Source organism: Myxine glutinosa, chromosome 14 (assembly GCF_964187855.1).
Source record: "Myxine glutinosa chromosome 14, kmMyxGlut1.1, whole genome shotgun sequence".
Taxonomy (NCBI): Eukaryota; Metazoa; Chordata; class Myxini; order Myxiniformes; family Myxinidae; genus Myxine; species Myxine glutinosa.
In genome coordinates, this window is record NC_136274.1 from 70,442,374 (window position 1) to 70,456,290 (window position 13,917).

General features: G+C 45.6%; 1 protein-coding gene across 3 annotated transcripts in view; it reads left to right on the top strand.

Moving 5' to 3' along the window:
* Positions 1–13,917, top strand: part of LOC137439888 (integrin alpha-X) — a 175,630-nt gene that overhangs the window by 74,679 nt on the left and 87,034 nt on the right. For all 3 annotated transcript variants that reach the window (XR_010987014.2, XM_068136092.2, XM_068136093.2), the window contains 2 exons: positions 6,701–6,813; positions 9,425–9,498. Coding sequence is in view for 2 of the 3 variants with exons in the window: in XM_068136092.2 (XP_067992193.2) it covers positions 6,701–6,813; positions 9,425–9,498 (187 nt within the window). In the remaining variant the exon portion in view is untranslated. The remainder of the gene's footprint in view (positions 1–6,700; positions 6,814–9,424; positions 9,499–13,917) is intronic.

Consider the following 13,917-nt stretch of genomic DNA (forward strand, 5'->3'; position numbering starts at 1 on the left):
TCGCCATCTTGGAACTGCTCGACTGACATCATATGCTCAATGTTGCCAGATCTAAAACAGGCAAAACATGACTCTTACCCATAGATATAACATATGTCATCTACAACTATACACATTACATTCTCGAATTTCTATCGCCATTTTAAGGTTACTTATTGATTGACCCTCGTATAAATGTTTTTTGTTGTTTTGCTTTTTCTCACCTGCGACATGTCACAGATCTATCTGCAAGTAGTAGGGGACCCTCACCCTAATAAATATGCATGACATTTACAGGTTGTGCCAAAAGCAATTTTTTTTCCTAAATGTATTCTTGAGGAAAGCACAAAAAATTGTCCCCTTACTCCCCTGGATGGCCCCTTTGTCCCTCGGGTCCCCCAGAGAGTAGTGCATCTTGTAACTTCCAGGTTTAAGGACCGATTCTCACAAATGATGCATCAAACGAAAATTATTCTCAAGACCAAATGATCGTGCCCAAAAACACACCGCAAATTTTCCTCCCTTATGCCCTTGGAGCCCCCCCCCCCCCCCCACCTCCCCCCCACCCCCAGGACATTTCAGAAATACGTCAATCAATGATTATGTATTAATATGTATTGAAAATGATGGGGAAACATCATTGGGAGCTCAGGGATACGGAATGTCTCCCACCAATTGTCCAAGCTCAATTTGATGCCGGAATGTGGGACATCAGCAAAACGAGGAGGTATTTCGCACTGCGAACTGACCAAGTATTGGAACAGGGAATCAAGGAACTGAAGGGAGCAGGAGGGGTGATTGGCCTGACATAAAAGCCTGCAGCAATAGAGTCATCAATAGAGAAATAAGGCAATAGAATAAGGCAATAGAGAAATGGACATTGATTGTACCGCTGGTGGGAGCTCTCCTCCAACAGTTTGCAGATGGCACTGGTTTTCAATCTTCGGATGCAGACGTCTTTCACCACAATGAGAACCCAGCCTCACAAGTGCAGTTTGAGGCACTCCTTCGAGAACATTTGGTGGTCTTAAGGCCAAACAACCAGTTCAAGGAACGTTCCAAAGAACTCGTTACTCTGGATGGATGCGCATGTTAAAGCGAAAATGTCGCTCAAGGTGTGTTCCAGTTTGAAGAGGCAGCTTAGACACAATACGAAGGCTACACCAAACTGATCTGAGAAACCGATGACCTGAAGCAAGCTGTGAGAAATCTGAAGCTAAACTTCTACCAGGGGAGGTTGACAAGGAAGAAAACAGCAGCGGGATAGAAAGCCCAGATATTCAAGGGCCATGCATCCTTTCTGGGTGCCTTGGTGGTGTCCTTCACAACCCGACAGGAGGATCGATCTGCAAGTGGTCTTTGATTCTGAGTTTGAGGATATTCCAGCGGCTCTCACTGTTTCTGCCACTAGTAAGTCTGATCTCCTTCATTTTCTGCTGGCTGAAAATCCCTTAATATATTCAGACACAGGGTCCTCCTTCTGTCTTGTTGTCTCTGACATGACACTGTCATCATCAACAGGGGCTTGATTCCGTATCACATTTGACAGAACACCAACTCAACATTCAAGGATTATGTGGATACGTTTTGCTCAACTGGCAAACTGCATGAGCTTAGATGTGACCTTCAATTGCTACTTTTAGGAGAGTGTGAAAGGCAACGTGTGACAGAGAAGGTTAGAGTTCCAGCCAACTTTGCGGGGTTCTCGAGAGAATCAAACAATAAGGAAGAGTTGAACCATCTACGAGCCACAGCTGGATCCCAGATCCAATTCCCAACACACAAAAACCTCTTCATCACCTCTTCCTCATTGGTCATCCACATTGGATCAAGTGTCCAGATGGAGGGAGACTGCAATCATGAAGAGGCGGACAGCCAGATTGTGGTCCACCTCATGAATACGGTCCAACATGGGACGACTTCCGTGAGAATCTGAACAGGGGATTTTAAAGAGGTTCTGGGAGTGTTCTGGGCAGTGTTCTGGGCAGGCAGTTCTATTCTGGGCAGGCAGTGTTCTGGGCCCTGTGCTTTTTCTGGTCTTCATCAATGATCTCTCTGACTCTCTTGAAAATCCTCTCTATCTCTTTGCTGATGACTACTCTCTGTCGCTCCATTCTTCATCCCTCAGATCGGCAGTCTGCAGCCTCCTCACTCTCTGCAGACCTGGACAAAATCACAGACTGGGCAAACAAGTGGAACATGTCTTTCAATCCTGACAAATCTCACACTCTTTCGATGTCTCTCTGTAAAGACCAACTGGACAACCCTCCCATCCACTTTCTGAATAATCCTCTCCAAGAAGTTCTGTCACTCAAGCTTTTGGGTCTCACTATCTGCCGTGATCTTTCCTGGGAAAACCACATTTCAAATCTGGCCTCCAAAGCCAGTCGCCGACTGGGCATCCTCCGTCGTGCGAAGTCCTTCCTTGGCACACCTGAGCTCCTCACCACATACAAGGCTTTCATCCGCAGCTCAATGGAATACTGCTCTCCCCTCTGGGCTGGTGCTCCTGCCTCACACCTAGCTCGTCTTCACGCTGTTGAAACCAAAGCGTTCAGAATCATTGGAATCTCCCGCAATGAAGCTAACTCCAAGGGCCTCTCACTCACTCACCGCAGGCAGGTTGGTGGTCTTTCCATCTTCTACCGACTCCTCTCTGGCCTTGCCCCCCCAGCTCTCTCTGGGCTCTGTCCAGCAAATATTCCTACAGGTCGCACAAGATCTGCCTGCAAGCCTCTTATGGTTAAACTGCCAAAATCAAGACTCTCTGCTCACCTTCACTCCTTCATTCCTCTTTTCTCCCGCCTCTGGAACAAACTCCCTCACTCTCTTCAATCCCACTCCACCCTCCAGGTCTTTAAAACAGCTGTTCACCACCATCTCTTATCTTCCCCCAACCAAAACCTTGATCTTTTCTATCCCCGCTAATTTCACCCCAATTCCACTTTTTTGAAATAACTTCTGTCCTGGAAGTCCTTGGTGTCCTTGTGTTTTATACTTCTCCCACCCCCCCCCCCCCCCAGTTCCCACGCCTCCTTCCCCCAAGCCCTCTCCCTCCCACACATCTCTCTGCTCTTAAATGTTGTGTGCTCTCAAGTGGTTCTGTGCTTCCCCTTCTCTTGTCTTCCGCTCCCTCTTTTTATATATTTTGTTTGTCTGGTTGATTTATTTGTGAAGTAAATGTCAGCTCTTTCACGAGCCTCGATTCAGTATACAAAAAAAAGGAAAAAAAAAAAGAATTTTTTTTATCTGGGCAACGCTGAGGGTAAAGCACTCTTCACATTGGTAAATTGATTTTGGTAAACAGGACGACTAATTGGTCCGTCAGCAAAGTGATGGGTAGGCTCCGCTAATATACAATATATGTATATATATATTGTTGCGGTGTATCAAAAATCCCACTCCTTGACATCAATTTTGGTGCGTGATTCCCCTCGGTTAATACCGGAAAAATCACGAATACCTTCAAGGTGCACACGTCAAGGTGCACACGTGACCAAAGACGGCAATCGAAATTCTCGCTTTCACACACCTTATTCAATTGTGTGCCGAATGGATTTGCACGGTGTGGAAAGCGGCGTTACCTGACGTGATTTATGTACCCGATTCGAGCCAAATTCGGTCTCGGATGATGCTCGGCCAATGGAGAAAAGACGTATCCGAACAGGTTGGAAAGTAACCAAATGTACAGCCTTTTATTTTGAAGGCACAGAGAATACACAAAAGATATAGCTTATCAAGTCTTACCTAATAATAAACCCCACTGGCGCCTTCACACTCTGACGCACTCACTCAGGGAATAACACTCTGGTTAAGGGCGTACCGATGTATGTGCTGGGATTGCCTCGCAATTGCCACGTGGTCTGATGTGCGCAGTTCGCAGTTCAATACCCGATCCGGACGTGCAGCCTGAATGAGGTAAGGTCCGAAGGACAAACCGCTGCCTCGAAGTTGGCATGGACGAACTTCAGCACAGGTAGATAAACTTCAGCGCATGTTGACCTAGATTCAGCGCAGGTGGGACGAGCTTCAGCTTCATGATGAGTCGCGGAGAAAGCCAACGCTTGCAGGTCAGCCGGATGGCGCAAGAGATCGGCGCAGAAGCGATGGGTGTCGACGAAGAACACAAAGGCTAAACACGTGTCGTGGGAGGAACGAAAAAGCAAGCGAGGTCTCGTTGTGGGCGTGGCGAAAAAGGCAAGAGCTCAGGTGTTTACTCGGCGAAGTCCCAAAAAGCATGAGAGATGTCGTCCTGTAAGCAGCGAAAATCCAAAGCAAAGAGAATGATAATGCGCTGGACTGGGGTTTTATCAGACCCGCCCACGCCCTCCAAAATGTTCCGCAGCCTCCCATTGGCTGAGATTTGTCGCATGCTGGCCTTCAATCCTTCCTCCTTCTCGGAAGGTTTGTAGTCCTCCTTCCACCTTTCATTCAGGGCTCCGGCTTTGGCCACGCCTTCCTGCACATCTGGTGTAATGGTTTCCCTTAACCAACGAAGGTTTGAAGATCCTGCCTAACTCAAGACATATTTGGTCTTAATTACTACACAATGGGAAAGGGCTAATCTTTACATTCAATAAGAGATAACTAACTACTGCAGGCTACATGTTGTCCTGCAACAAACTATAGGGGGTTTGCCTTGATGGCACAACCGGAACAATATATAATATATATACAGATTGAACCCCCTAACTTGACGAGGCGGCAAGGCACAGATCGAGTCTCACCACAGCAGTTGCTGCACGACCTGTTAGCAACAAGTGTCGCCTGCCACGCAAACACATTGTCTCTGCCCTGCTGATCACCAGCCAGGAGGTTTGCAGTCAGGAATATTAAATTTAACCAAAAAAAGCATACTGACCCTAGTCGACCACTCTCTCGGCTCTTGACATGTCATGCTTTCAGAATCAATCTGTCGTTTGTTGGATGACACGTCTAGGACAAGGGTCCCATCCAAATTAAATTGGTGGCAAGATTTCAGGTAATGGCACGATATTGCTGGCTGTGTCACCTTTCCAAGTCTAATTGCTCTGTCATGTTCATCTAGCCTTCATTTAAAAATTCTTCCAGTTTCACTAATGTATAAATGGTCACAGTCTCTGCTTGATGAACAGTAATTGACTCTTGATTTGCCACCATTTGTTATCCTGTCCTTTAGTTTATAAATGACAGTACGGATGGTACATAGAGGCATGTACGCTACACAAATCCGTGCACTGCATACTACCTTGCCAATCCATTCGGAAAGTCCCTGGTAGTACAAGGGCCATGCATCCTTTCTGGGTGCCTTGGTGGTGTCCTGAGTACAGCAGCGCACAGTGCCCTTTCTGCCCGTTTTGGTTCTTTCAGGGTAGGGAGTATATCCCTTTGCTATACCCATTATTCAGCAGGACTCCTGTATCGGCTTTGGAAGATGACACAGTCTATGCCCAAACTACCAAGGCCCATGCTGCACTGCATGTGTAGGTGATTGGGTTGCAGGAGTTAAAATCCAGTAACCTGCTGATATGGGTTGATTTCCTGGAAACTGATGTCGCTAGGTAGCCATCAGGCTTCCGGTAAATCTCCACGTCCAAAAAAGCCAATTTGCATTATTTTTCAACTTAGTTTGCAAAGCTAATGCTGGGGAATACTTGGCTAAGTTGCCCTAGAAGGTGGTCTACTAGATCTTTATGCATAATGACGAAAGTGGCATCCACATACATGTTCCAGTATTGTGAGAGCCAATTCTCCTGAGACTCAAATATCTTTTGTTCAAGTTCCTCCATCATCGAATTAGCCACGACAGCAGACTTCCTCATGTATGTGCTAAGTGTGAATGTCTGCAGCTGTAGAGGAACCCAGGTAGGATTTGAAACATGATGGCCTCGACTAGAGATATGCACACTCCCCTCTCAGCTGTCTAGTCTGAGTTTGAATCCCAACCCAGCTATAAATTCTCATCTTGGTGTTTTGCATGCAGGGCAATGCTGGAGCATGTGCGCCGTACCTCAGGAGGGCATTAAACTAGACGCCCCATCTGCTAAATTAGTTGATGGACGTTAAATATCTCAGTGTCTTTTGCGAAGAGTAGTATCGTCGGCACAAGACCCAATTTACAAAGTCCTGCCTCCATCCTGAAGACAAGCGGCGTGGCGATCCAGTCTTTAATGGGTGGATCTACGCCCTTGCATGTAAGAGACAACATGGATGGATATATAAACCACCTTTAGATGCCATTTTTCTCTACAGAGCGGGGGTTGGCCTTTTTCGGGCACCGTGGTCCCCTTTTTGAAGCAATGTTTTACAGCCAGATGCTCTTCCTGCCACCAACCCTGTTAGTCACCTCTTGCGACACACAGGGAATTACCCGTGAACCGGTACTCAACTTGCCGACCTCAGAAGGATGACAGGCTGAGTCAACCACCCTGGCGTTAATTCAGAGATCGACCAGGATTTGAACCCAGGATCCTCGGATCCCAAGCCGGCACCCTAACCGCTAAGCCAATACCTGGCGAAATCATTAAAAAAATGTTTGCAGGGATCATTTATTTAAATTCTGCTACAGGTGCTATTTTACTAGCTTTGGTTTTGCTAATACTTGGGATTGTGAGCGCAGATTTTCTAACTCATTGCATTGACCACCAAGTTGGTCTTGACAGAGTCATTTAAAGAATGGATGGATCTTATGTTTCGTACATGTCCTGCTGATTTTTCACCACTGTTTTCTGTTTGTGATCAGGGTGCTGGTGAGTGCGCCAAAGGCTGTTGACAATCTTGGGAAAGTCTATAAATGCCGAGTGAAGACAGTTGAAAGTAAGACGCTCCATGAATTTGAACGCATCGCACTTCCTCGTAAGTATATCAACATCAATAAATAACTGTTTAAATTTTATCAGTAATTATTGGACAGCAACATTTTGATACCTGTCCAAATGAAGCAATATCAGCATTTGTTCCTGAAAATCATGTAAACTACCTCCTCACACCTTCACCGATACAGACTATATTACCCAAAGTATTGCAACAGTAAGGAAGTATGCAGGATTTTGAACTTACAACTGCTTATTCAATTTTCAATATCGTGTTTTTTTGTTTTATATTAATACTGCAGGGGATGCGTTGAGTCCAGAACACGAGGGCCCTCCCTCGGTAAAAAAGCAAAGAAAGAAAATGGGGAAAATGTAAAGAGAGAAGATAGGAACATGAAGAGGGGAAATAAATTGAGATCGAGACGATTGATTTCCAACTTGAATTGTTGCAAGATGGCACCTGTTCCACATCATCTATGGCGTCATGATTATCATTAAAATATTCTACAGGAGGAGGCGCTCCTATGGTGAAAAGTTCGTGCCCATAAGACCGACAGTTGTTGAGAATTTTTTTTCACAATTATCGATAAGTGTTGTACTTGTCGAATTATGACGTCATAACGAAGGCACCAATTACATCGTCATTAACATGTCTTATTCCCCAAGGGCAGTACTTGACAATGAGCCATGTTTCAATTTTTTCCATGGAGCGGTTTTGGAGATATAGAGGTGCAACTTTTTTTGATTTTTTCCAAGATGGCGTCTGTACCACGTGACCTATGACGTTATAATTATCATTACAAAAATTCTACAGGAGGAGCCGCTCATATTCTGAACATTTCATGTCCATCGGACTAACAGTTGCAGAGGACTTTTGTGTTTTATTCATACTGATCAGATCAAGCGTTGTACTTGTCGAATTATGACGTCATAATTAAGGCACCGATGACATCACCATCAACGTATCTTATTCCCCATGGTGAGTACTTGACAATGAGCCATGTTTCAATTTTTTCCATTGAGCGGTTTGGAGGATATAGAGGTGTAACGTTTTTTCCAAGATGGCGTCCGTACCACGTTACCTATGACATCATAATTATGAATAAAGAAATTCTACAGGCGGAGGCGCTTCTCTGGTAAAATGTCGCGTCAATCGGACGAATGGTTGCCGAGAAAATGAATTTTTAAAATGCAGATACACACGGCACATGTACCCAACTGAATGCTTGACCCTGTTTTCGCTTCGCGAGCGCAGGGTAATAACAGGCCAAACAAACCAATTAAAGCTAACCAACAGCTGTCCATCTGGTGAACCCTCCCATCTACCTCCTTAACAATCCTCTTCAAGAATTTAAGTTACTCAAACGTTTCAGCCTCATTACTATCAGCCATGATCTTTTTGGGCAAACCACCTATGTAACATCTTCCTCCATCGTGCAAAGTCTTTCCTGGGCACACCTGAAATTTTATCGACAAACGAGGCCGTCATCCGCATCTTGATGGAGTACTGCTCTTTCCTCTGGGCTGGTACCCCTGCCTTATCTCTCCAAGACTCCCTCTATTTTGTCCTTGAACCCTGCTGCATGTTAGCTCCCCCACACCCCTTCTCTTTTTCCTGTGCATACAAAAAAGAAGAAGCTGTTAATTGGGATGCACAGCAATTGGAGGTACGTAAAAACAATTGTGGCTGTAATGATAAAGGGCCAAATGGTACAAATGTAAAACTCTAATATTCTATCTATCTTCTATCTATCAATCTATCTTTTCATTTCTATTTCTATTTTCTATTCTATATATAAATACAAGTTGTGGGATTGTGTCCCGAAGACTCGAAGCTGTAGTCGCTGCCGCTATACATTATGGCACTGTACATTCATTCAGTGGAGTTTCCACATGTCCCTGGCATCATGATGTCAAAGGACATTCCTAGCAAGCTCCCTAAATATTCCACACTTTATTGAGAACGAAATTCCCTGACAACAGCCTGGTGGAACCGGGTTATCTGCTGGTGGGAGGCGATATAAACAGAAAATGGGAGTAAAAATAAGAGAAAAGAAAAACGGAAGAGGAAGGGAAATGAAGCAGTGAAACTCCGCGTGCACAGTGACCATATCTGCAAGTTCAGGTGTGGAGACCGAACGATTAGCTTCTCCCTACCACTTCCTCATGAAGAGGATCGTGGGGTTGGAATGGGCGTCATGGGCCTGGGAGATCAGGATCTGGAAAGTTGGGAAAAAACACTTCCAGTTATCCTGGTCATGTCAGAAGGTTACCAGGCCTAGAGCATGGTACAAGCCACCATTGCATGCACAAAGGCCAAAACAGCAAGTTAATCGAGTGAGTGATCTTCAAGTGTAAGCTCAAGGCATATATAGTATACGTAGTGAGAAGTTTTTGTTGGTTTATCGAGTGTCGTGCTTATTACAATTTAGATTTACCAAATGGAATTTCTAGTTTCTTCTATGCACATGCAGGTTGTGAGGGTTAATTTCGCATTTGAGTGTGCCGTCCCATGACTTTTGGTAATATAGTGTATGTCCGACAAACACTTAGAGTGACAATGTTGATTAAAAACAGTAAGTTGTGATTATTATGACGTATATAATTGCTCTTCCAGATCTTTTTTTTTTTAAATCTCTTCCCTCATGTAAAAGGTGATGCTGACAAGGATAACCAGATGAGAAGAGGACTGAGCTTTGTAAAAGACGAGACAAGTCAAAACCTCACAGTGAGTTTGATTGCATCACACCCTTGTAGTTACAGTCACGTGAAAAAGTAAGTACACCCCATGTAAAGTTTTGACTTTTTCAACATATTTCAACATACAGCTATTTGATCTTCATTTCAACAATATTGACAGATAAAGGTGATATAATATAACAAATATCATGAAACATTTACATTTTGTAGTCCATTGTATAATTTAAATAAACATAAATGCAAATTTCGCATGTGGAAAAAGTAAGTACACCCTTGGCTCTAGTTGGTGGTATTGCCCCTTTGGCAGAAACAACCTCAAGTAGGCGTTTCTTATAACTGTCTACCAGTCTCTGACATCGACTGGGAGAAATTTTTGCCCACTCCTCCATGCAGAATTATTTCAGCTGTGCGATGTTTGAGGGGTTTCATGCACAACATCTCGATGGGATTTAGATCCGGGCTTTGACTTGGCCATTCCAGAACCCTCCATTTCTTTCTTTTCAGCCATTCCTTGGTGGATTTACTGGTATGTTTAGGGTCATTGTCATGTTGCAAGGTCCACCTTCGGTTGATCTTCAACTTTCAAACAGATGGTCTCACATTATCCTCAAGCACCCTCTGGTACAATGAAGAATTCATAGTGGATTCTATGATGGTGAGCTGCCCAGGCCCCGATGCAGCAAAGCTGCCCCAAACCATAATATTTCCACCACCATGCTTTGCAGTTTGTATCAGGTTCTTGTGGTCAAATGCTGTCTTTGGTTTTCGCCAAACATGTCTTCTGGTACTGTGGCCAAATAGCTCTACCTTTGACTCATCTGTCCAGAGCACATTGTTCCAGAAGTGCTGGTCTTTGCCGAGGTGTTCATTGGCAAACTTTAGTCTTGCCCTGATGTTCTTTCTGGACAGCAAAGGTTTCCTCCTGGCACACCTCCCATATAGATCAAATCTGTGCAGCCTCTTTCTAATGGTAGACTCGTGCACTTTGACATCAACAGTGGCAAGAGCTACCTGTAGGTCCCGTGATGACATTCTGGGGTTCTTAGAGACTTCTTTCAGCATCTTGCGGTCTGCCCTCGGGCTGAACTTGCTGGGGCGGCCTGGCCTGAACAAGTTGGCAGTTGTTTGGAATCTTCTCCACTTGTAGATGATCTTCCGGACAGTCGAATGATTGATTTGAAATTGTTTGGAGATCTTTTTAAATCCCTTCCCAGACTCGTAGGCTTCTATAACCTTCTTTCTGAAGGACTCAGAGAGCTCTTTTGATCTAGGCATGGTGACGCCGCACACTTCAACAACAAAGAGCAAACCAAACTAAATGTCTGAGGTTTAAATAAGACAGGTTCCTCCAAGATCCTCTTTAACGATGTTCTAATCATTTTCACCTGAGCTGTTGCACCTGATTCTAATTTTAGGTATTTGAAGTAGTGATAAATGTAGGGGTGTACTTACTTTTTCACATGACTGTATATACTCCCGTACTCTTGTATGGATTAGTGTGAGTAAATACTTCATTGGGTTTGCGAAACTTTAGATGGAGCAGCAGATTAACAAGAGCTGTACGACTCTAACTTCCTTTATGAAACTAAAACAAAGCTGTTAACTTTGATATATACAAGTAACTTTGACCAGGAGGAGGCCATTCGGCCCATCATGCCTGTGCTGCACCAACCACGGTATAATCACCCAACCACACACAAGCTACCTGACATCCACACAAACCAATATCCCCATACCCTTCTATCTCCAACACATCTAGGTACCGATCAAAATCCCATTTAAACTTATTCTATCAAAATTAACCCTCAGCTACCCTTATCTTTCTGGGAGACCATTCCATGCATTAACTACTCCCTGATGGAATGATAGCTCGCTGCCTTAAAACCATCCTAACTCCAATCTTCTTTACCCCCAAGCTATGGCCCTTGTTCCTAACAGTGTCCACTCTGCCGAAAAACTACACTGCACCGATCCTGTCCACAGGGTAGCATCATTGCGGGATAGTATCATCATTGTGGGGTAGCATCATCATTGCGGGGTAGCATCATCATTGCGGTGTAGCATCATCATTGCGGGGTAGCATCATCATTGCGGGGTAGCATCATCATTGCGGGGTAGCATCATCATTGCGGGGTAGCATCTTGTGGGGTAGGGTCATTGCGGGGCAGCATCATCATTGCGGGGTAGCATCTTGCGGGGTAGGGTCATTGTGGGGTAGCATCATCATTGCGGGGTAGCATCATCATTGCGGGGTAGCATCATCATTGCGGGGTAGCATCATCATTGCGGGGTAGCATCATCATTGCGGGGTAGCATCATCATTGCGGGGTAGCATCATCATTGCGGGGTAGCATCATCATTGCGGGGTAGCATCTTGTGGGGTAGGGTCATTGCGGGGCAGCATCATCATTGCGGGGTAGGGTCATTGCGGGGTAGCATTTTGCGGGGTAGGATCATTGCGGGGTAGCATCTTGCGGGGTAGGATCATTGCAGGGTAGCATCTTGCGGGGTAGGATCATTGCAGGGTAGCATCTTGCGTCTTGCGGAGTAGGGTCATTGCGGGGTAGCATATTGTGGGGTAGGATCATTGTGGGGTAGCATCTTGCGGGGTAGGGTCATTGCGGGGTAGGATCATTGTGGGGTAGCATCATCATTGCGGGGTAGCATCATCATTGCGGGGTAGCATCATCATTGCGGGGTAGCATCATCATTGCGGGGTAGCATCATCATTGCAGGGTAGCATCTTGCGGGGTAGGGTCATTGCGGGGTAGCATATTGTGGGGTAGGATCATTGTGGGGTAGCATCTTGCGGGGTAGGGTCATTGCGGGGTAGCATCATTGTGGGGTAGCATCATCATTGCGGGGTAGCATCATCATTGTGGGGTAGCATCATCATTGCGGGGTAGCATCATCATTGCGGGGTAGCATCATCATTGTGGGGTCGCATCATCATTGCGGGGTAGCATCATCATTGCGGGGTAGCATCATCATTGCGGGGTAGCATCATCATTGCGGGGTAGCATCATCATTGCGGGGTCGCATCATCATTGCGGGATCGCATCATCATTGCGGGGTAGCAAATTGCGGGGTAGGGAAATGCGGGGTAGCATCATCATTGAGGGGTAGCATCATCATTGCGGGGTAGCATCATCATTGTGGGGTCGCATCATCATTGCGGGGTAGCATCATCATTGCGGGGTAGCATCATCATTGCGGGGTAGCATCATCATTGCGGGGTAGCATCATCATTGCGGGGTAGCATCATCATTGCGGGGTAGCGTCATTGCGGGTAGCATCATTGAGGGGTAGCATCATCTTTGCGGGGTAGCATCTTGCAGGGTAGGGTCATTGCGGGGTAGCTTCATCATTGCAGGGTAGCATCATTGCGGGGTAGCATCATCATTGCGGGGTAGCATCATCATTGCGGGGTAGCATCATCATTGCGGGGTAGCATCATCATTGCGGGGTAGCATCATCATTGCGGGGTAGCATCTTGCGGGGTAGGGTCATTGCGGGGTAGCATCTTGCGGGGTAGCAGCATCTTGCGGGGTAGCATCATTGGTTGAGGGCATGGCTGTGCCGCTGATGCAATGCCCTCTGCTAGTTAGGACAGCAATTTTTTCATGGTGTCGGCGATACCTTGTCTACTCTTCACAAAGGACACCATGGGATCTTCAACATCCACCAACGAATGCTGGCAGACAGCACGCCCGTGTAATGTCCATGCCATGGACGGCACACGCTTCAATGAATTACCCTGCCTGTGGAACACTGGCATGACAGTTATAGCTGGATTGGGATTTGAACCCAGTCAAGACAGCTAAGAGGCGAGTGTGTATACCTCGAGGACATCCTGGCAGTCCCATATGTAAGTAGAAGACATAGAAACTATGTATGGTCGATATTCTTTTTGGGTGTGGGCTCCAGTGAAGAGGGTCAACAACAAAATGGTCTTTGCTGGAAATAAGAAACGTCCTTTTCAGCTCAGACACGAGACTGTTGATGTGAGAGAAACCAAGGATCTGTATGGCGGTCTAATGGTCCTCTCCACATTCAGTCGCAGACGTAGATCAAAAGCAGGCCATCGGAAACGAGGTGTTCACTGTACCTCCAAGGGTGCTCTTTGAAACAAATGGCAACTATAATTACAGTGCAACAACAAATCCTTGTTGATTTACACCCTTTAAAAAGTCACTAGCGAAGGGACACCTGTGCACATTCCTACAGGTTTGGTTGTAGTCTCCTTAAGTTACTGTCAGAAGGTGGAAAGGAGTCTTCCTGCAGCCCTTGCTATGTGTACCAAGGACAGGGCACTAATCTTCGATAAATAAAAGAGTAGCTTTGAAACACAGAGGAAGTATGAGTAATTTTGAAAGTCGACATCATACCTGACAAAACTTTTTGTCCTTTTTTGGTATTTTGTGAATTCTAGAGGAGCTTTTTCTGT